This window comes from Larus michahellis, chromosome 2, assembly GCF_964199755.1.
Source record: "Larus michahellis chromosome 2, bLarMic1.1, whole genome shotgun sequence".
Lineage (NCBI taxonomy): Eukaryota > Metazoa > Chordata > Aves > Charadriiformes > Laridae > Larus > Larus michahellis.
In genome coordinates this window covers 24,487,900-24,511,494 of record NC_133897.1, presented here as the reverse complement: position 1 = coordinate 24,511,494, position 23,595 = coordinate 24,487,900, and the positions used below count along the sequence as shown (strand labels likewise).

The window sequence follows — 23,595 nt, the reverse complement described above, 5'->3', positions numbered from 1 at the left end:
GACATTTAAATTGTGGTGCATTTTTTTTAACGTCTAATGAAAGAAAAACTCCGTACAGATTCAAAATACTACTGCAACTAGTAACTTGCTAGGGACAACAAGCAGCAAAGGAGAAGAGAACGTAATCTTAATACTAGAGCACCTCATTCTCATTAAAGCTAACAAATACTTGGCTTACATTTATATTTTTTTGTTCTCTACGTCAGAAACTGCTATTTAAATTAAGCTCCTCTTAGAACACGAAGAAAAGTATTCAGTAAAAACATCCTGCTAATGAATTCCTGCCCACTACAAAAAAATACTGATGATTCATTAACTAATCAATACTAACATACTCCCAAGACAGGAATAAATGTCTGCCTGAAGTGCAGATACGCATACGCTCCCGCCAGGCCTGTAAATTTACTTACTTTTATTCAAGAATAACAGCAACAGAGTATTAACATCAGGTTTATACAGCTATTCCCAGAAACGCCTCTGCATGCTTTTGACTTTCAGTCCTTTAATTGTGTATTTAGAAAGTAGGGAAAAGTGAGATCAGTGAAGTCTTCCCATGAACATCCTTCTCCACTAGTGCTTACTGGCCCTGTCTTTGTCAGGTACTCTCAAGAATATTTACTTGCTGATTTCCTCAACTTTTATTGTTTTATTTGAGATGTTTATTTCCTGATTTATTATTTTGAGATTATTTACTACGCACAAGCAGACTATCATAATGTATGGATCCCATATAATAATAAAATGCAATTGACAAATTGCTGCTCATTCCCATCCCTGCTCCAGCGCACGCTGCCCTTTCAGTTGTTCTGGTACAATCACGTGAGAGCCCCTCAGAAAATAGATCATCGAAGTGGTCAATTTTTTTATTTTTTTAAAGAAGCTTTCTTTAAAAATAAATAAATTAATTAATTCATAACTTAACCTGACAAACCTGTTTGGACTAGCATCACTTTTGGCAGCGCAGCTACCTCTCAAAAGGATAAGAAATTAGTCCTTTGAATTAACACATCTAAGAATTCTGCATCTTGAAACTGTGACCTGCCTTGATTCGCTCATTCATAGGGCAGAGGGGCACGAAAGACAGCACATATGTGAGGCTGCTGCACGCAAAATGGAAATTATATAGAAAGTTTAGTCCAAGGTAACATAGAAAAGCCTTATCTTTGTAACCACATAAAATTCCTGGTCTCACTTCAGCTAGACTGGATTTCCACTTTCCCCTGGATCAAATCCATATTCACGCCTTTGGAAGCCTATTCTGAAAGACCCATTTACACAGATTTGTTTGTTTAATAGACAAAGAGTTAGTTTTGTTTCCAATTATACCTATGAAAAACCAGTAATTTCTTACCTGCAAGTTTAATTTCTCCAAATCCAGAAAATGCCAGTCCAGTTGGCAATTTGCCCTCCTACCAGCAGATGAAGACAGGAAATAAACCAAACAGACTAATTCCCTAAGAAAGGGAATTATATCAGATGAGTGCTCCAGTTCAAGAACTACCTGAGTAGTGAAAAGTAAAAGTGAAAATAAAAGCTTAAAAAAAAAATAAAAACATTTGAATAAGAAAGAACAAGCTTTAAAAATCTTTATTTAGGACAAGAAATATGGAATGCAAACTGAAATTGACAGCATACATGAATATAACTAAAATCTGTAAGAGCAACTCTAAAATAAAAGGGAACTCTCAAATTGTCAGTACTGTAGCAAGAGTGAGCTGTCTGGACTGGTATGTTATTGGACTTTGAGAAATTAGATCAGCAGGTACGAAAATGAGTTACTTACCAGTAGGTTTTGATGCTGCAATATATCACCTCTCTCAGGGTTGTGCACTGTGCACAGACACAGTATTCCCCAAATTAGATGCCAGAGCAGTTAGATCCCAGCAGACTTTCTAATGGCAGTGGCTGTAGCGAAAAAAAGCAGGCATGTCCTACCACACCACATTTTCTTACTCTTTGTGGGCAACAGATCTTCATGTGTAACAGCAACGGTACTAGTTGTGCCACAGAACAGATCCCCTTGAAGCTTCTTCAGCAAGCAATCTTTTCAGTCCTCCTTTATTATCTCCTGGAGATCTTGAAATGTATCCTCCAGTAATAAAATTACTGTCATCGATTTTATACAGCCTTTGATCTCCTTGACCTTTGGAGTAACTTGGAAAGCTTATATCGGCAGAAATACCGGCAGCTTGACTCTTGAGTTCTAGCCTAATTACAGTGGAGATTTTATTTCACAATACAGACATCCAGACTGCATCAAAACACACCACAATATGTTAACTTTGCGTGTGCTCATTAAAATGTTACTGCAGCACGTGATGGACACTCTTCATGTCCTTGGACAAACAACCAGGCCTGATTTCTTTGGAGGAAGACAGCAGGCAGAACACAACCAGTTTCCCCAGCTAGTGGGTCTTGACTGAAAATATGAAACATACTGAACTTGACTAGCAACCAAACTATTCTAAAAGTAAAGAGCAGCTTTTAATTCTGTTCTTCAAGTATCAGATCCTTTCTGCTGCAAAATGGAGAACTCTTAGCAAACAGCTTTTTTTGACACATTATCAAATTTGCCTTTAGTAAGTACGTTCTCAAACACAGCTTGTCATTCAAGGCATTTTTTTTTCTATGTCAGTCATGTAAATACAAATTATCTGTCTACAGCTGAACTCCTTTTAAAAGAACATTTCTATGGGGGAGAGATGGGGGGGAAGATAAATCAAGATCTTCCTTCAGAACAGATCAGGAAAACTTCACCGAAACCAGTGGTCTTCTCCATAATTTTTTGCCATTTTACTATGCTTCCCTTGGATTCAGTAAAAACAGCAGTATGAACCGCAAAGTGGTTGGGTAAACTTTGGGTTGACAGAACAACCACTTTTTTAAACCTCCACTCACATATTAAACCAGCAAGAGTTTCAGCAGAGATATCCGACGTTATAACTGTAAGGTAACTGTAAGAGGGATCTTCTATATATGCTAGTTTTGGCAAATACTTGTCTATAAGCCTCCTTCAGAATGCCATGTTTCTAACTACAAAATAGCAAATATACGAATGTTGACTTACTTTGAAGGATAGTAGACCATGTTCATTAAAAAAAAAAAGGCAAGAAAGTAAAAAAAAAAAAAAAAGCAGCAAGCCATGAGTAATGTAAGTTCTTCCTGGTAGTTGAATCAGAATTAATACAAGTACCAAACTATGCAAACAGTAAGACAGAGCTTCAAAGCCTAAGGCAATTGCAGAACAAAAAAAAAATGCAGGATGAAAATCTGATCCAAGGGGAGAGGTGGGGGAAAAGGGGGGGACGGGGGATGACACGACCCAAAAAACCCTCCACACACAGAAAAAAGAAGAGCAGAAATGGAGAACTGGGAAGGAAAAACAGGCAGCAAATAAAAATCTTTGCCAAGTGTAATTTGTAATAAGAAAATACTGAAAATTTTATCACGTTAAGTGGTTGCATAAGAATATCTCAATGACAAACAGAAAAAGCATCAATTCAAATCTCAGCCACTTGCTATCCAAATAGAAAGGCAGCTAATAAAAGCTTCTTGCTCAAGAAATCAGGTAACACGCTACACTGTATTTTCTTGGTTATAATTTCAGACATTTCACTTTTTCTATTTTAAGCCTTTCCAGAAATTATTTAAATTGTGTTTTATTTTAACAAAATATTGCAAAAACCCAAGACACAAAGTTCTAGCCTTAAAAATGAATTTCAAAGAATGAAAAAATAAGTTGTATCATAAATTTACAAATGCCATCTTTTTTTTTTTTTTTTAAATAAAACCATTTATGTGACTCTGCATATGCACACTGACTTGCAACTCATCTTTCTTTTGGTCAAACTATTTGCATTTCAGAGAAACTTTTAATTTTGTTTTGAAAATATAAAGTGGATTTTTCTGTTCCTTTTTACTAGATGAAACTTAATTCTCCATCTGATTTACTTAAATCAATAAATATAGCCAAATGAAACTGAAATTTAGGATAATTTAAATATCAATTTCTTTTGTCTAAAGAATCTTAGAGAGATCACTACAATAGATCAATGATAACGCAATATCTCTGCAAATACAGAACTAGCCTCTCCTCACCATTCTAACCTGGCACTATTCTTCCACCCTCACAAAAATTGGTTCTATTTCCACTATTTGTCATTTAAATTCCATTTGGTTTGGTATTGAACTTCATGTAACTTGCATTAAATATATTAGAAGAATGTAAAAGTAACTTTTGTTCAACTCTTCTCGTTTATGTATAAGCACTATCAAATACCAGCTTTTGCCATGAGTATCTTCCAGAACATAGAAGCAAATCTACAGTAAATGAATGTGAGGGTTAAGAAATGAAGCAAGAAAAACTGGGACTCTCAGAAGGAAATGGTAATGGAAGTTTGTTTATCTAAATGGGTAAAGAACAAAAAGATCAAATTCAGTCTCTATTATTGTACTCCAGGAGTTAATGATTATGCACCGTGATTGACTTACCCTGTTTTTTAGCTGATGTTCTCTATCCCCTCCATCGCAGTCAGTATGAAGTTATTCAAATTGTTTTATGAAAATCAAAGCCTCAGGTTCACCTGTTCTAGACATGAGATAATTCTCTTTGTGGAATTGAAAGAGGAAAATATTGATGTTTGTTGCATAGGTCCTTTAGCATTACTATGTCAAAGCAAGTATACTTTTTCTGTCAGTTCAAGTAAGTTCAGGTAATATTAACAGATAAAGAAACTCCATGATCGGTACAATATGCTTTTCTACTGGGAACGCACATCATTTGCAACTGTGTTGCATTGAGGCCTTCAAACATACAATACTTCTCATTATTATTTTGAAAGACCCTATTTCCCCCTGCTCCCAACCTTCTAATTCTATGCTGGATAAAGATTCTGGAATTTGGAATGCATGGACTGCTAATGTCCAAGCAACTTAAAGCCTTCTTGCGTGCTACTTGTATGCAATGCCTTTATCCATAGAAGTGTAGCTATGGGAGAAAAGAGAAAGGAAAAAAAAAACCCACCCACCCCCCTCTCCCCAATAAAATGAAAAAAGAAAAATAAAAGAGAAAGTAGAGAGGAGATTCCTTACAAAAATGAGTATTTTTCACTTTGGAGTCAGCCAGCATTTTGCTGTAAACATACTAACACATCTTGTCCTTGAAGACCATCAATAATTCAAAAGCTGTTAAATTTTGAGGTTTATTTTAATATATATGTCCTTTTAAACCCCTTTTTTTAAAAGTTCAGAACAAGTTATTAGAATATGAGGGTTTAAAATAAATCCCTCCCTATCTAATGCATCTTGCAGAATAAGTCCTGTTCTTCAGGCTGCTATCAATACAGAAACTTTTGGCTTCCTGCTGCATAATAAACCCATGCAATCCCTCTGGATTCTAAGAATAGCGAGTCCTCCATCATGTTGGAGGCTTGTCCGCAATTTTGTTTAATTCTGCATATTTCTTTGCTGTGCCTCATTCTGTACATTCTGCTCTGAATTGCGGGAGTCCGGCTGTCCATGTGCTACGCCCAGCTGAACTTTTTCTAGACATACTTTCAAGCAAAAAGGAAACTCCCGTGTCTTCAGAGGCTTCCACCTCACTAAAAACAGAACTTTCCCTCTTGCTGTCTATCCACACCTTTGTAAAACAGAACAGGTGTACAATATTGCAGCAAACTTAAAATGAAAGAATTCCACAAAACCAAAATCCAAACCACTGCATAAACAAAACAGTTTTAACATCTGTCGATGTGTAATGTTTCTTCTACACTGTTTAAAAAAAAAAAAAGAAAAAAGAAAAAAAGTACAGGCAAGTTGAGCAAAGGAGCTGAAAGCAGACCAGACTCCAATACTAAGGATTTAAAACTCCTGCTGCAAACTTGAGGGAGACAGAGGACATACAGGAAGCATTACAAATAAAAGCACGGCTAATGTGAATTATGGTTTGATAGCAAGGATCCATGAAAGCTTTAAAAGGAAAGGATTATCGTTCTCAGTTTTGACATTCTAGGAAAGAAATTTGCCGAGATCAAACATTAAATTTTAATCTCCCGGTTCTTTTCAGTGAGAAAATAAAGCAGCTACAACAAATTGGATTTACTGTACTTATGCAGTTGAGGAATTCAGCTTCTTAAAGGAAAAAAAAAATAAAAAAGGTCTTACAAGAGGACTATCTGAAAATGAAGGTAAGAGTGCCAAAGAAGTGATCCAGCCCATTGCTGCAGATTTAGTTTTTGAGGGAGGATTACACAGCCAGGCAAACCACATTTTAAGTTTTACTCACAAGGAGACACAAAACACGGGCTAAATTTCAAAGCCTTTGCTCAGACCCTTCTGCTTCTGTTTCTTTGGACAAGCTTTTCTCTGCTTTGTCCCTGACAGCACAGTTATAGCCTGCATCCTCCACAACTTTGTGCCACCTTCTGTGACCCTTGCCTGCCTGCTCTCAGGCAGAATATTTGTGGCAACGCTCTGAAGGCTCCAGAGCATTTACAAGCAGAATCTTGACAAAGCAAGGAAAAGCACAGATACTGTTTTCATAAGCAAGTTTTCTAACCAAATGTGTCATGATCAATCTTTGGAAAGGAATCATCTCTGCTACAGAGAATATAGTAAATCTTCCTTTAAGTACTTCATAATAGAAGTGATACGACACGGTTTATTTGAAACAGAGAAGCTCATTTTGCCTGGACTTAAAAATTGAATTTACTCTGGCATGCTGCTCTCACAGAACTATTGTGGCTATGTTCAGGGGCTGCTGAGAATGAGCTGATGGACTCCTCTGAAAGGCAGGATGCATTAACCTGAGCTCAATGCAGCGCTAGCATAGGGAAAAACAGGCGTGTGGCCAGCCTACTCCAACAGTCAGTGCCTGGAAAATAGTGATGCATAAGTGACAGGCTGTGTACAACTCAGGAGTGGAAACAGACACAGAACATTTACTGTAATTAAAGAGTGTCACTGATGCAAACAGTCTCTCAGGGTTGCAACTAAACTGTCATTTCCTGTCTTTACAAAGACATTTGTATTATCCAGGTAGGAACTGCAGTATTGCTGGATCTATCAGACAGCTGTATTAAAATATTAAGAATGGAGTACAAGCAGTGTTTGGGCCTTGAAAAGACCAACCAATTCTGAAGTAACAGCCAGACAAATTAAATAAATCTATCTTTAAGATTTCTTAAAACATACAAAAAAATTCTTAATTATACAGAGAAGCTTAATACAATGTAAGATGTGAGCGTCCTTACAATTTAATTTGAGCCTTATTTGTGCCGTAAGCAAAGACAGAATTTCAAACACAGAAGAGTTTTCTTGACTTCTCTTCCCTCCACAAAACACCAGAAGGGGTGTTTTGGGACAAGGATATAGGAAGAAACAGCAGAAGGGGATAAAAAACAGAGCAGTATAAAATTTAGCATAGCTACTGAATCTAAGAAATATATTTTCAATACATGTGATAAATAAACAAAAATAAAAATTAAAATATTGCACCAGCTGGGACAATGGGGCTGTACCATCTTACACCAGGCACATCAGTCTGAACACCTGAGAAATACCTTATTGGTATACGGAAACCCGTATTGGTAAACATTATGCAAATCACTATTGTAATTTCAACAAAAATCACAGCAGAACAAAAAAAAAAATTTAAAACATTTTGAGGTTATCTCTGTAGACAATGCTTTCCTTTTTCCTTATAACTTTACTTAAAAATATATTTTTGTTAAAGTGATTAACTTTTATAATATCAGTGAGTCACTATGCAGGAGCTGAGTCACTATTCGGGAAATTGATGGAATCTCTCTTGTAATCATACATCAATACTTAACATACATAAATATCAATTTCAAATGCAGAATCTGAACTTTAAAGTGACAAAGGTCAGCAGTTTGCCTTAAGCACAGGTACAGTGTAAGCCAAAAGAAAGACTACAAATCACCCTAAGGTGGAAAAAAAGCCTGTTTAAGCTGAGAGTTTTAATGCACAGATGCTGTGGACAAACAGTTCCAGATTTTGCCCAGCCACTTCTTTGACTGAGCTAACTAGTCCTTCAAGGTGGTGGTCTCCAAAGTGGGGTGTGTAAGACAATCCTTTGGGGTATGGGAAAAAACACTTTTTGTACTGTTAATAAATGAAAAAAAATTAAAGATAGTGTTTATTTCATTTTTATCTCATCCTTTTTAATTTATATTTTTGTGTATGTTTTATAATGTACATATTAGTAAAGTAGTACATGTATATAATTTGTAAATAATAAATAAATATACCTATATTAGGGTGGTGTGCTCATAATTTTTTTACTGATGGGACGCGCAATCAAATGTGTCTCTGCTCCAAAAGACATTCAACACTTCTTTGCAGGATCTTAGAGCAGGAAGAAATGGCTGCCTCTCAGTTTTGAATACTCCAGGATACAGTTCCTTGATGATTTGGGATCCCTCTCCCATCACATATTGAATGTTGTGGAATTCAAACTGTTTTCTTCAGTTACACACATCATGGATTACAGGCTTCTCTTGGCTGTCCTCTTGTGAGCTGTTATTTTTAAGCACTTAAGAGCTGTTAATTTTAAGCACTTTAAGAACTGTCCCACCCTCACTGTAAAAATACACTATAGAAGAGTGGAGCCAAAAGCACTATTCTCTAATATTCAACTACAACACGTTCCAGGCAAAAATACATCCCAGTGACAGCAAACACTTCTGAAGAAAGCAAATGAAAGCCAGAATATGTCTCATCATTATTACAATTGACACATATCACTAGGCAACCCTTCATCTAGAGATGCTGAAAGTGCGGTAAAAGAGCAAGCTGTTCTTAGAATAGAACAGAATAGTTCCAGTTGGAAGGAACTTGAAATGATCATCTAGTCCAACTGCCCGATCACTTCAGGGCTGATTAAAAGTTAAAGCGTAGTATTAAGGGCATTGTCCAAATGTCTCTCGAACACTGACAGGCTTGGGGCATCAGCCACCCCTCTAGAAAGCCTGTTCCAGAGTTTGACCATCCTCTTGGTACATGAGTGTTTCCTAATATCTAGTCTGAACCTTTTTCTTGATCAGCCGTGCATTAGTTTAAATGCATCTGACTGATGATCAGGTGGTGTATTGCAGTTTCCCTTTTCTAACTTGATTTGCCATCAGACACCTGCCAGCAGAGCAAGATGTCCAACCCCAAGATGGATGGGCATATTACTACAAAATCCAATTAAGCTGAGACACAAAAAAAATGTTACTCTTTTGTGAATAACTAATTTGATGAATTTTCAGCTTCATTATTTTCCAGATATTGGTATTCATGAGATCCTTGAAATGGCTTTTAACTAAATAGGAAACTGTTTTGTTCATTGTAGTTTGGAGACTCAAGCGTGTGAGACAAAGTTAAGAATACTGAAAATTGTAGATCACTAAGTTTTGCATAGCAGCTGTAAAACAAATATTACTTCCAAGCTTCTTCAATCTCCTATCTCCATATTTATTTCATGCTTTATAGCAAACTGCCTTATAAAATATGAATATGGAAAAGTTTTCTGTAGGTAATCAAATTTATAACCTGAAGGCCTTGTTGATCCCTAGCGTTGCCCGGTTTGCAGGTCAGCAGCAATAACACATCTCTATTCCCCACTCCCACTATTTTTTTTTCTTTTGGGGGGGGGGGGGTTGGGGGAAGGGGGAAGGGGTAGGAGGGAAGAATCTGTGTGTGTATATGTGTGTGGACAGGCCTAAACATAGGCTCAGATTCTGCCCAAATCTGAGAATTGAGAATATACATAAAACATTTTGACTTGCAGCCTGTGAAAGACCATTCTGGAAACACGAACAAATACTTACTCAACAGAAATTTGAAGCAGTAGAACTTGCTACCTTAACAACAACAACCAGTGGAATAGAAAAGCATCATTAAAAAGAAAATATAGAATATTTATTTATAATAGTTTCCATTACACAGCAAATGATCCTAAATCAGATCTCAAAGTGTTTTATAAACAATAATGTAATATGCCTCAGGCAGAATTACAATCCCAAACTTGCTCTTAGCTGCTGGTAAAGAATTAAAAAAAGATTACAGCATACATTCACTACGTCAAATACTACTAATGGTAGGGGAGCAAAACACTAAGATCTGTAATTACAGGAACACCATTCTAAAACAGCTGGACCATAAAAAGCAATTGGCTAAAACTCATGCCTCATTACAGACACTTTAGTAATACAACATATTGTCCTGCCACATCAGCCTTGGTCAGAATAAAAAGGCAGGGGGGGGAGAAAGAAAAAAAAAAAAAGGGAAAAAAAAGTATGGAGGAATGATTACAAGATGTTAATTATGATCGGTGTTCACCATCAGAGACCTGATAGGAATATTTCTTCCCTTCCCTCTCCCTAAAAAGGAACTCTAAGTTCCTAATACACTTTAAGAAGAGTTCATCTGAGAGGCACAGTACACCCACAGCAATAACAATGCAAAATTATACCTCTCTCCCCAAATATCTAGTGTAGTCCAGGCTCCTAAACGCAGTGTCTCATAAACAGCTATACAAGAAACACACTGTCAAGATACAACAGAAACTGCTCCACAACTTGAGCCTTACATAAGAACGCCAGCAAACAAAATCAAACCCCGAAGACCAAGATATTTAGAACAGTCTGATTGCATATATCTCAACTGAAAATTAACAGCAGGTCCGAACATTTAAAACTTCCAAGTATCAGAGTGGGTTTCAGTGAGCTCACACCTCTCCCACCACCCCCCTGCTAAATAATCAGGGAGGCCAAAGAAGTATAACATGAATCATTAGCTATACTGGTAAATTCAGTAAAGAACTAAAGAACGGTTATCTCTCAAAAGCTTACAGGCAATCAGAAAAAGAAAAAGAAAGAAAAAAAAAGACTCAGAAAAACATCTTTTTTCTTCCTCAGCTCTGAAATTGGCATAAATAAAATGCAAATGCTGTATTCCTCAGGACTCTCATAAAATCCATTTCAAGCACTGTCAATAAAATGATCTACCACAAAACAGAGAGAGGAAGGAAAATAAAAAACAGCCACCAAAAGACAACCCAGTTCCCCTCCCTTCCCCAACCAAGCTTTGTTCACAAGCTAGAAGCACTTTTTAGTGCATAGAAAAGACCCTTCTGGATGGTGTCTCTGTGAGACATTAGGGAGAGGGAACCGAAGTACCCCAAAGCCATCTTTATATTAATTTCGTCCTGGATTGTTTCAAAGGCCATAGATGACTTCCATTTTATCTCGGGGTTCAGGCACATACAGATTACTCCAGATACAGGGTAAAATAATTTATCTTGTATTTGTTATGAACAGAAAGGAACACGCAATTACTTCACATGTATACTATAGCAGTCCTGTGGCAGTTTATCAGCACACAGCGAGTCTTCTATCTATCTGGGTCTTTAAACTGCAAAAGGACAGTACCTCTCTACCCAACAGACAGGGCTGGGAGGATAAACTACCTAAGGATCATAAGATACTTGAATATTTATCATATTAGGAGTCACATATTACATTAAAAAATTAAGTCTTTTCTGTGTTTTAGCGTTTTGCCTTGCATTGAAGAAAGGGCAAGTAGCAAACTATTTCATCGGTTTGAATATTTTTACAATTAACAGATGAAATTCTACTGTGTCTGAGCCCCACACAGATAAAACAGAATCTATGCAAAGAAAAGAAATATTTATTTATACTTTCTTGCCTAACATTTTAAAAACAGTGTTCAAAAGGAAGCTGCTTCCAATACACTTTTTTTTTTTAAAGGGTAGCCTTAAAGCTGGAAGTCATAAAATATAAAGAACATTTTATAAAAATGTGTTAAAAATTTAAGCAAGTTTACTGTAAGCCATTTCAGATCTAAAAAAAAAATTAATCTCAGAATTATTCTGTTGTACACTACTCCAGTTTTCGGGGGAGCCATTTCTGAATATAAGACTTGTCAGGGGGAAAAAAAAAAGCTAACAATACATCTTCCTTTAAGAAGTTTGACCCATTTCCACAGGACCAGAAGTTCTTCATATTGTATAGTTAAATAAGTTAAATAAATTGATACTGCTCTGAAAACATTTCTCCATTGTACTAACTTACAACTGGTCTTGCAGTTCCACAATGATATATTCCAGCTGTTCCTTCTCCATTTTATGGGCTAGATGCATATCTTCAATTTTTTGTAACAGCAGTTTATTCTGTGAGACAGATTCAGATAGCTGGTTTTCTCTGAGTCGTACCAATTCTTCAAGGTAACCCTGGAAATATAAGCGTTAGAAAGCCTTAAAGAACAAACTACCAAAAAAAATTTCATTATGTATGTTCACATTTTTCTGGTTTAAGATGTATACAGTTCTACTTTGGTTGTTGTAGGGATTTTTTTATTTTCTTTTTAAACAGACCGGTAAATTGACTTAAGATTAGTGTGATGTTTCCTAATAACTACCAAGAAAATGATGTACTTATTTATATTCCTGTGGGGGAATAGAATAATGGATAAAACAATGAGACAGGAACGCCACCAGCATGAAACACTAATTCATTTTTCGAAAACAACATAGAACACTCACTAGTATAAGAAAAATATCTGAACTCTACAACTTGACTGATGCAGGATGTTACATATTGCCTAAGAAGGACAAGAGTAGAATGAGTCTATATAGATCTGTATAGTAAATGAAAGGGATCCAGAATTATTACTAAAAAATATCCAACATTATTTTAAAGTTTCTTTGAAAACTGCAATACCACATCACACATTAAAATGACAAAGAAGAAAGTTATGGAAATAAATATTCATCTACAGTAAAGCATAAGGTAGAACAACTGGTGAAGGTCACTTATTTTCGTAACATTGGATGTGTACAGCTGGAACATGCACATGTATTTATGTCATTGTTTTTCCAGCTGATACTATAAAACACATGGGACAGTCCTAATCACACTTCAACTACTTAGTCATTTACAAAAATCCACAATGTGAGTATTTAACAGCAGCTGTGACAGCAGGCTGGTCGTGAAGTATGTTCACAAATTACACATCTGGTTACAATACAAGGAGCTATTTCTTTTTCTTATTGAAGCAGAGCCCTGCATGTCAGATGCTAGTAACTTCTTATCAATTCTTAGTTAAAGCTGTATACAATAAGTCTATACTGCATAAAACTTCCTTAAAGCCTGTGGAATAATGTGTAACTCTTTCATGGGTGCCCACTTCAAAAATAAATAAATTAAAAAGGTAGCTTTCATAGACACAGAACAGGCATAGTCCTGTTGAGTAAGAAAACAGGTTTCAAGTCAACGGGTGGAGGGAGGTGATTCCACCCCTCTACTCCACTCTGGTGAGACGCCACCTGGAGTATTGTGTCCAGCTCTGAAGCCCTCAGCACAGGTAAGACATGGACCTGTTGGAGTGGGTTCAGAGGAGGGCCACGATGATGATCAGAGGGCTGGAGCACCTCCTGTGAAGACAGGCTGAGAGAGTTGGGGTTGTTCAACCTGGCGAAGAGAAGGCTCTGGAGAGACCTTATAACAGCCTTCTTCTTTTCTCCCCACAGTGTCCTGCTGAGGAGGGGAGTGATAGGGTGGATTGGTGGACACCTGGCATCCAGCAAGGTCAACCCACCAGGTTTTGGGTTTTTTAATTATTTTTTTTTTTAAATTTTTAAATGGACACTAGACCAGGTTGTCCAGACAGGCTGAGGAGTCTGCATCCTTGAGATATTCACAGCCCAATTGAACAAGGCCCTGAGCAACCTGCTATCTAGTCTACCTTTTTTTGAGCAGGGGGAGTGGAACCAGACAATCTCCAGAGGTGCCATCCACACACAACTATTCTGTGATTCTATGATTACATACAGTTCTGTCCCATGGATATATTTATATTTGATAGGAATTTATTTTAGTCTCAGTACAAGTTCCAAGGAATTTTGAGAGCTTTTCAGTATGCCTAGTTCTGCCCCGTCAAATATTACTGTTATCTTGAATGTTAAGGTACTCCTTGGAGCTCTAAGTAGTGCTTTGAAAGTACTAAATGATGCATTAGGACATACACAAATTTTCTGCCTCCCAGAAATGTCAAACATTTTACAAAAAGATTTTCAATGTGAAACATCAGTATCAGAAACAGAATACTACAAACAGTAAATACCTCTACATTAATCACACGGAGATGCATCATCTCACTAGTGAAAGCATATAAAGCTCCAGTATAAACAGTACACAAAGAATTTAGGAGGTTACTACACAAAAGTGAACAGTTTACACCATTCCAAAATAGGGAAGAGATAACTTCCACATAAGTAAAAAAAAAATGTGTAAACTATGACTCATTAATCTGGACAAGAGACAACTTGGAAAAGACAAATTCATCGTATTTCCAGAGAGGCCTGGAGAAGGCAGGAAGTAAGTGACTGTTCATCGTTTTTTTAAAACACACGAGCTAGGCACCATGAAATGAAGCTGGTAGGAGCCAGATTCAAAAGACAGAAAAGGAGGTGGCTTTTCACACAACAGATGGTAGATATGCAGAATGCTTTGCCAAAAAAATGATTTGGATGCTAAAAATTTACATGGGGTCAAGGGGATATTTGACAAGTATTTGGAAGAGAGATCAATCACAGGTTTATTAAACAGACAAACCTTATCAGCCTCAAGGAAGTCCTTGAGCTGATATGCGTTGGCCAAGAAAGTATTAGAAGAAAAACAGTGCATATACATTTGTTTTGTTTTTATTCTTCCTTCCACATCTGCTTCGGGCAAGTATCCAAGATACGATAGGAGGATAACCAAGGATTCTTCGTCTAAACCAGCACAGCATTGTTGATCCAATAAAGCAACGCTATGATTTCCCTTACTAAAATAATACCTGACCCTATCCTACCATTCAAACAACTCAGAAGATGCAGATACCTTTATCTTAGTTGAAATCCAATCACTTGTCATATTGTGACCCTGGTAAACTTCTTTCAGCTGTGCTATTAATGACTGCACATACTTACTTAGGAGGCACAAAAGGAATTTATCATTGTTTGCACAAAGTGAATGACAACAGAGCAAAAGAAGGATCTATCACACTCACTCTATCAGTTACTAAAAAAACATTATTTTCCACTTGGTCTTCTTGTTACAAACATCCAGTTTTCCAGCACACAGAATGTCAGAAAGCCCCTTTGTTTGAAAGAAAACACTGTCTCTTATTAACTGGTACCTACTGCACTGTGTGCAACTTGATTGTTGCTGCAACTTACTGCCATGAAAAAGGTTCCAAAAAGGGAAGGAAAGACACAGTCAGGAAAGAAGCTCTAGTCCATAGTCGATCTAACCTCTTAATGGTCATTCATTCAAGTCATGTAGATGTACAGATGTGCAGAGTACAGAACAGATGTAGCGTAGTTGAAGTGAATTAAATAAAATTTTGGAAGGCACATGCCAAATGGAAATTTGACAATGGAAAATTTTCAGTCTGTGGGGAAAAAAAGTTATTTTGCTGCTGCAATTGTCAATTGGCATTTTAAAGGAGGACAACTAGGAAAGTGTCAAGGGCTGTCAGAGTAGCTATAATTTTGAAAATTGTATTAAATGCACCAAATTTTTCAAAAAGTTATCATAAAACTGACTTGAATTCACCCCTACATTAGCTGACTATAGAAGTTGGCAGTTCATTAAAAGAATGCGAGAAGGAATAATGTGACTCACTAAAACAGTAATGCTCAAAAATTGGAAATACTCAGATCAGCAAATAACTTCCCATGGAACAGAAATGTTTCTGGATCATAGACTCGTGAATCAATGAAAGGCCTATTTTGTTGTGGATGGCAGAAGATCCATTCTAGATCCCACCCAACCCTCTTTTTTCTTTCCTTTTTTTTTTTAAAAGTTTAAAAAAATATTTTTTCTTCTCAGTACAGTAAAAACTAGAAAGACACAGACATAATCTTGTGATTCCAATGCCCTAATCTAAGGGAAGTAATTACACCTCCAAGCACCCTTATGTAGTTCCAGCCCTTCATATGGTTTACTGTGTTCAGAGGTTCATCAAAATCAAATTCTGACATTAGGAAAAAAGAACAGTAAAATTACTAATAAGGCTTTTTAAAAATATTAACCATTTGTCTTTCATTTTTCTTCTCTTTTATTTTTGCGGACCCCTCCTTTCTTTTTCTATGCACTATTTCTTCAGTGTCTGTGAACAGTCTTCCCCTTCTCTCTGCCACTAGCTCATACACATTGTTGTCTCCATAGTCATAATATGCCGTTATGAAAAATTGACAAACGCTTTGCTTTTAAAAATACTAAAAAGTTTGGACACACTTCACTTCACCTTTAACTTACAGTATTTTGGGTTGAAGAGGGAGAACCTACCTTTGGTTTCTATAATAACATTCAATATGCCACCTAAATTATTAAAATCAAATACCCACACTCTTTTTTTTTTTCCCTTTCCCATTCTAGCTTGAAAGAGGTCTTAAAACTATGTATTTTCTAAAAACCTACCTCAGTATCACCGAGAAGACTGTACTGCTTTTCATTCCTAGAGGGATTACTTTGCTGATCGTTTTTGTTTACTGTAAGACTACATGTCAAATATAAGATCACTATCAATATAAAAACCTTCAACTGTCAGTCTACCTACATCAATAAAATTATATGGCTTCTAAGAAAGAGGAAAACCATGGACAGTCGCGTTCACTTCAAGCTCACAAGCTAACAGCTTCAGAGATACACTGCCTGTAACTCTGAGATTGGAAAAAGGAGCCAAAGCTTCTACATTAGCTTGTGAAATCTGATCTCTGAATTATTATTCTCTTACCCCTCTCCCCAAACCTATTTTCCCACAAATCAATGCGCAAAGATACTTAAATGCTCCAAGGATCGTAACATTTAAGACCATTTACATGAAGTTAAATAACATTTAATATGTTTTTCTGCCTTTACTTAAATGGATATGTCACTAGTTGGCTGGTGATTGGCTTTGGCTCCATCCGCCCGCCCGCCCCCCCCTCCCCCAAACTAATCATTTACCTTCTGTTCCAATGCAAGCCGGTACTTCTGTTCTACCCTTTTGCATTTGTTGTACCAACTGTTTTCATCCGTGATGAAAGGAGGACCAATGTTCTCTGGAGTGCTGCCTTCACTGTTACTACTGCCCAGCGTTCTTAGCTCTTCTTCATCACTGCTGATGCTGTCAGAACTGGAGGATCATATTTATTAACCAAGTGAAAAGCTGCGTTTATTAAAATGCAAATTCCCCTTGAAATTAAAGCACCACAGTTCTTAAAGATATCTAAAGCTCTGTAAACCAAAAAGAATCAAAATGTTGGGATAGCTCACCAAATACAACTTATTTTTCAAGCTTCTATTTGTATAGCCACCTAAAGAATGGGCAAAGATTTGCTAGTGATCTTAGTCAAGTTGTCCTACGTAAGTTAGACAACTGCATGTGGGATACTCTCCTGGAATACAAAGTGACAATTTATTACAATATACTATTTAAAGAAGTGGTGACTTAATCTTTCCTTCACAAATTCAGGGCAAAGAGTAGTATCTGAAAATAAATTATGTTTGTTTCCAGAAATGCAGAAAAATAAAAAAGTGATTCTCATTATATTAAATCATGATAAATTTAAGTAAGAATGTATCATTACGGTTATAGTGAAGACCACGTGCCTGTTATTTCGCAGAACGTAAGTATCTCCCTACACAGTATAGAGATTTATTTTTAAAATATCTCCATATCATCCAGAATCAATGTATGCCAAAGAATTCAGACCTAACGGGGGCCTACTGGAAAGACGGGGAGCGACTTTTTATCAGGGAATGCAGTGATAGGACAAGGGGTAACAGTTTTAAACTGAAAGAGGGGAAATTTAGATTAGATATTACGAAGAAATTCTTTACTGTGGGGGTGGTGAGACACTGGAAAAGCTGTGGATGCCCCATCCCTGGAGGTGTTCAAGACCAGGTTGGATGGGGCTTTCAGCAATCTGGTCTAGTGGACAGTGTCCCTGCCTGTGGCAGGGGGTTGGAACTAGGTGATCTTTAAGGTTCCATACCGCTCCAACCATTCTATGATTGTATGATTGGTCTCAAAGACAAGAATTTTCATTTATCCCAATACCCATTTGAAATCTTCCCTTACAACTATGCTTTGCACTATGTTAATAGCATGTCCTAGTTTTTTAAGTAGTGATTCCTGCGACCCCATGATCCTGCTGTGATACAAATTCTGCTTTAACTGAACTATGCAATTTGTCCTTAACTTGTAAGCTAGTAAGAACCTCAAGAGAATAACGAGGATGTTTCACATTCGGTTGTACATCTTCAAGACTACTCCTGACTTTCAACTACTTTCTTCATTTTGGCAAACCTAACAATAGAACACATCCCATTAATTTCCATGCTTTTTTGGAGATTCCAAATTGCTATCTGATCTGTTTGATAGTGATCATTCTTTTTATTATTAATCATATGGCTGATAAGAAGACCAAAATGTATCTGGAAGGTCAGATTATATACGCAGCTGGCCATGATTTTCTATTATGTGCTAACTGCTTGTACTGTATACTGTTTTTCTGTCATATCTCACCATTTACCAGGGCATATTTAATTTTTATTTACAAAATAACTATTTTTAAATTTATGGCCACACAGAAAAGGCCTGAGAGAGAGGACAACTTGGTCTGGTGATCTTCAAAGGATATAAAATATTTGTTTACCACTGAACTGTAGTTCTAATCCAAGTAAACAAAGTTAGCATGACTCACTCTGATGAGTCACGTAATAATTCCACCAGTCTGAAAGAGCAAGGCAGATGAGTGTACAGGTTTGTATTTAGCAATGGAGATTATTTTGAATATGAAATGAAAAGTAAGAGGCCCAATATGAAATAAACTTTTGTCAATGAAATAAAAAAAGCAATATAAAGATAAAAGTACCTTTCGGTGAACTTCAAGTACGGTGTATAATCTATGACAGCTGGAAAGCTGCCATCCAGTCCCTCACCCTTCAGACAAAAACTGATAAAAAAGAAAAACAGTAAGATTATAACAAGAAAATTAGATGACAGTGACAGTTTAATTTTACCAATGTGAAATTTGATTTGTCTTCATTTTTTGGTAATAAGAAAGGCCTAAACACTGAAATAAAGTATTAAAGACTGAAATCCTACTCAGCTGAGCTAGACTGTTTAATATTAAATGAGAGTCACTGAGGATATTATAGGATAATGAAAACCACAACAAATAAATTCCACATAATCAGGGAATAGATTAGGGCGAGTGGTACAAACCCTAATTTTTAAATATTCACTTTTATTCTGAAAATACAGATGGATTGCAAGGGAATAACAGGAAAAGGAAAGTAAGCTGAAGCAAGAGAAACAGAAGAGCTATGGACGAGCTTGGCATCTTCAGTATTTAAGCTCATTTAAAGTGTTTGCAGAGTGCTTATGTAACCATCCTACTAACTGTAAGTCAAAAACCGGTTCTCAAAAATATTTCAGAGTCTTTCTCCTTTCAGATACTTTCTGACGTTGGGCTGCAGGAAGATGAGGAACATTAATGAAACTAATTTTCAGAAAATGTTCTTAAATGGATTAGCTCTCATCTACACTGTATTCCTTTTGTACTAGGTATAAAAGACTGTATGTGAATAATGTTTAATTATCACGGAAGTGACAAAATTAAAGTCTTGCCTCCAACAAGGCTCATATTCCTTACTCCTTCTACCACTGTCAGCAAAAAAACAGATTCTAGTAAGACACAGCTTTTGCTACCTTAATTGCAACGTGCCATTTTTGACAATGCAGTCACTTAAGTGGTATTTGGAAAGTACATCTGAAAGGTTTTTTTTCCCCGCTAAGAAAAGAAAAACAAAGAAAACAAAAAAACCCACCCCTGCAAAACCACAATTATTTTAAGTAGATACACAATTCCACATTGCTGCAAGAGGGGAAAAAAATATTTAGATTCTGTTTTCACCTGGGTTCCCTGTCTCCACCCTGAAGTCTTATTTACAGTTCCACATATATAAGTCAGTGAACATTCATAAGAGACTCCTTGAACTGAAAAAAAATATCTCAAATATAACACGCAAAGAATGGCTACAGCTTCTCAGCCATTAAAACCACAATACTATGAATTGTATGTGGCACAATAAAAGTGCTTTGGTAGCACTATGTTCCTATTTTGGCCAGAAAATTTCTAGGCTCTTAAAAGGTACATTAACAAAACCTTAAATGTCTCCAATGAGAATCAATCATTACTCTGAATACTATTAACAGATATCTATAAATATGGTTATATTAGAAATCAGAGGAGAAAGGAAGAACAAGCACACTCATACAACTAAGCTCTCATACCAGTAGTATATATCACTGATACTTATGTAAGACAAACACAGTAAATTGATGATTATTTATGGAAGGATTTACATACTGCAGACCTACTCTTGCTATGCATCTTATTCATGTATAGCTATAGTCCTTCCAAGTATAATGCTAAACTGCTTCTGTATTAATTTCACATAGTGTAAAGCTTAAACTAATAAAATCTGGTAAGGTTTGAATTTGCTGTACACAAGGCTAGCTCTCTTATCCTGCAGCACACTTACGTCCCCCCAGAACATATGTTGAGGATGCAGTTAAGCCAATCTAATGACTAAATGCTGGCAAAAGAAGGCATCCTGCATTTTCAACATCTCCCTCCCTGTTTTTTTTTTTTTTTTTTTTTTTAAACCCCAACCAGACATTTCCTTTCCCCTCCTTGGCACTTATCTGACTCCATGATCTAGTTTAGGCATCGAGACATGAATTTTTAGGGCTTTTTCCCCTTTAGCGTCCAAATGCAGTTCCACAGGCAGGGAGCTGAACTAAATGCTCACTGCCACCAGAAAGGGAAGACATTACTCAATCCTTTTTATTCTTTCTCTTCTATAAGCCTTATGGTCCCATCATCTCTGCCACTAATAGGATGCTTCTGTGAACCAAACTAGGTAACAACAAAAGAACTATCCTGTCTTCTTATTGAGTATGCTTTTTAACAAGTTAAGCTGGTTCACAGAAGGGTCCAACAAGCCTCAAAACTGGTATAAGGGTACATAAGCAGGAGTAAATCTCCAAAGGCCTTTTGGCAACAGTGAATCAGTCAGTGCATCCAGTGAGACTTGGGTGCTGTTTTCTGCCAGTTTATCTCCTAAAATGGTTTGTGACAAGCATTAATGCTGCTGCAGGGTAAATTTAAACAGTGTACTGCCAGGAGACTAGAGAAAGGCATTATCGTTCTTCTTTTCCCCGTGCTGTGTAACGAACACTTTTCCCAGTGGCTTTGCATGAGGCTAAGTGGGCCCCGCCAGGCATATGAACAGGGTCTTGCACCAGCCAGGTTTGATCTTTTCATAGGCACTCTACTCTTTATACCTTGCTGATGTTTATACATCATCAAGATGTTTTTCATGTTATCAAGGGCGTGCTTGCACCTTCATTACCCCAAAACACAGAATTAATCACATAACAAAGTGCACAACAGAGATTGCAAAGGTAAATTCATGTAATCTGATGACACTTTGCAGTTTGGCTGCAGTTAATTATAACACTAATTTAAACGGTCATTTGTAGGTTAAGCTTTTAAAATCTAGAAGTGCTGAAGTTAAAAATACCTACACCTTCTACACATGCAGTTACAATGCTGTCATTGAGACCAGGGCATAACCACGAGTGTAAGTCACACAGTTTTCCTTACAGTTTAAAAATAACTTTAAGATTCAATTGTCTGTAAGCTTCACTTCATAGGTTTGATATACCTTCTGCAATTATACTTCTGATTGCTTTCAGGATTTTGATACTTGAAAGAAAGATAGTGTAATCATGCAGCTACATAAACTATGGCATAACTTTGCTCTTATCTAGAAAAGCCATTCAAGATATCTCTCTCTCCATCCCCCTTTTCCCCCCACCCTCCTCCAAGTTTTGTCTCTCAAACTACCAGGGGAATCTAACAATGTTTTCCATAATGCATCAATTTATAAGTACTTTCCTTGAGCATTTTGTTATGAAGCACGCAAATATAATACCTGAAATCAATTGCATTGAGTCCCAACAGCATACCAGCAAGCATATTTGCTTCTTCACCAAGAACAATTGCTCCATCCTCATAAAATCTCCTTCAATAGAAAAGAAATTTGTTCAGTTAATATCGTTTTCTCTCAAATAATAATAATGTTTTTCATAGTTAACAGAAAACTGAAGAAGTCTAGTTTAAATGAAAATATCTCATTTGAACCCCAAGGCATTCATATTTCTTTTCAAATAAAGCAAACCAATAGACTGCACAGCACAAAAACCCCACAATCTTAGAGCACATAAAAGTTTAGACAGAAGCAAAAAGAATTCACAATATTAGCCCTAAGAAATAGTAGAACAGGATGGACAAAATGCAAAGGAAATGAAGATTCTTATGCTTTACTGCTGAAAAGAAGAATTTGTGTCAGGTACATACAAAAATAATTATTCCACAGTATAGAAAAAAAAAAAGTTCTCTCTCACAATTGTACTTGCAGGCTCTTTTAAAGTTCAACATTCAGTCTTCATTCTTAGTAGGTGATTATGTTAAGAAAAATATTTTCACAAATCAGCTATTTAGCAGGTAGCATAATTTTTCTTAAAACAATGAGATTATTATTTATTCCAAGATTTAAGATTTTCATTATTTGAAGGAGTGTTTTCTTAACACCATTTTTAATTGTAAAACAACTATTGGCCAAAGTTTTAGAACTCCATAGCTTGATCTCAAAATACACTTCACATACCCTGGTATATGCAGACTTGTGAAGGCTGCTTGAGAACGGTGACCAATAAAGGAACAATTTTTAAATCTGTATTCCCTCACCACCTCCCCATTCTCTCCCATTTATTCTAATTTTCTCCTCCTAGCTACCACAGAAGTTACTTCCAGACAGAAATATTCCATGCACAGGGCAGGTGAATAAGACCCACAGTTGCTACGCATGGCCTTGCGTAAAAGGCATTTGCTCTGTTTAGCAAAGTAGCACATAACTTCAATTCCTGTGTACAAGGAGTCTTGGTGGCAGCAGAGGCAGAGAGGTCCCTAGAATTCACCTGAGCATTATACGTGGAAAGAGGGAAACAAGAGCTGTTCAGTACCAAAGACAAGGTTGAAAGGTCGTTCACCAGAAACCGGGACGCACAGTCCACCTATCCATTCTAGCAATGTATGATTGCAAGAAGTTGCCAGGTTACTGAATGTAACCTCTCTCTCAGACAAATACCAGCAACACTGCTCTACAAAAGCTCCATCTGCTTTAAGAACTGCTCGAAATCATTGGGATGGCTCAGTGAGAGCTCAAGTTGGCTGCATGGCCAACATCCAGAAAAGACACATTTTGGGACACAGCTCCAAAGACCTAACTGTGTTATAATGCACACTGTCAGACGTCCCACTTCTGCAGTTTCATAACAGACGTCCATTTGCTGTGAGGAAACAAGTTGTCCAAGACCTTGCATGTTCTCAGTGGAAGCAAGAAATCTGGAAGACTTCCTCTGAGAAGACAGAGATTATATTTCTAACACTGAGGCTATGAT

The 23,595-nt window shown here is 36.7% G+C and overlaps 1 protein-coding gene across 1 annotated transcript in view; it reads right to left on the bottom strand.

The window, feature by feature from the left end:
* RUNDC3B (RUN domain containing 3B) overlaps positions 1-23,595 on the bottom strand; it is a 58,764-nt gene that overhangs the window by 10,134 nt on the left and 25,035 nt on the right. Inside the window, exons 5-8 of the mRNA XM_074574608.1 lie at positions 22,068-22,157; positions 18,935-19,015; positions 17,022-17,190; positions 12,099-12,256 (exon numbers count right to left, since the gene is read on the bottom strand). Coding sequence (XP_074430709.1) covers positions 12,099-12,256; positions 17,022-17,190; positions 18,935-19,015; positions 22,068-22,157 — 498 coding nt within the window. The remainder of the gene's footprint in view (positions 1-12,098; positions 12,257-17,021; positions 17,191-18,934; positions 19,016-22,067; positions 22,158-23,595) is intronic.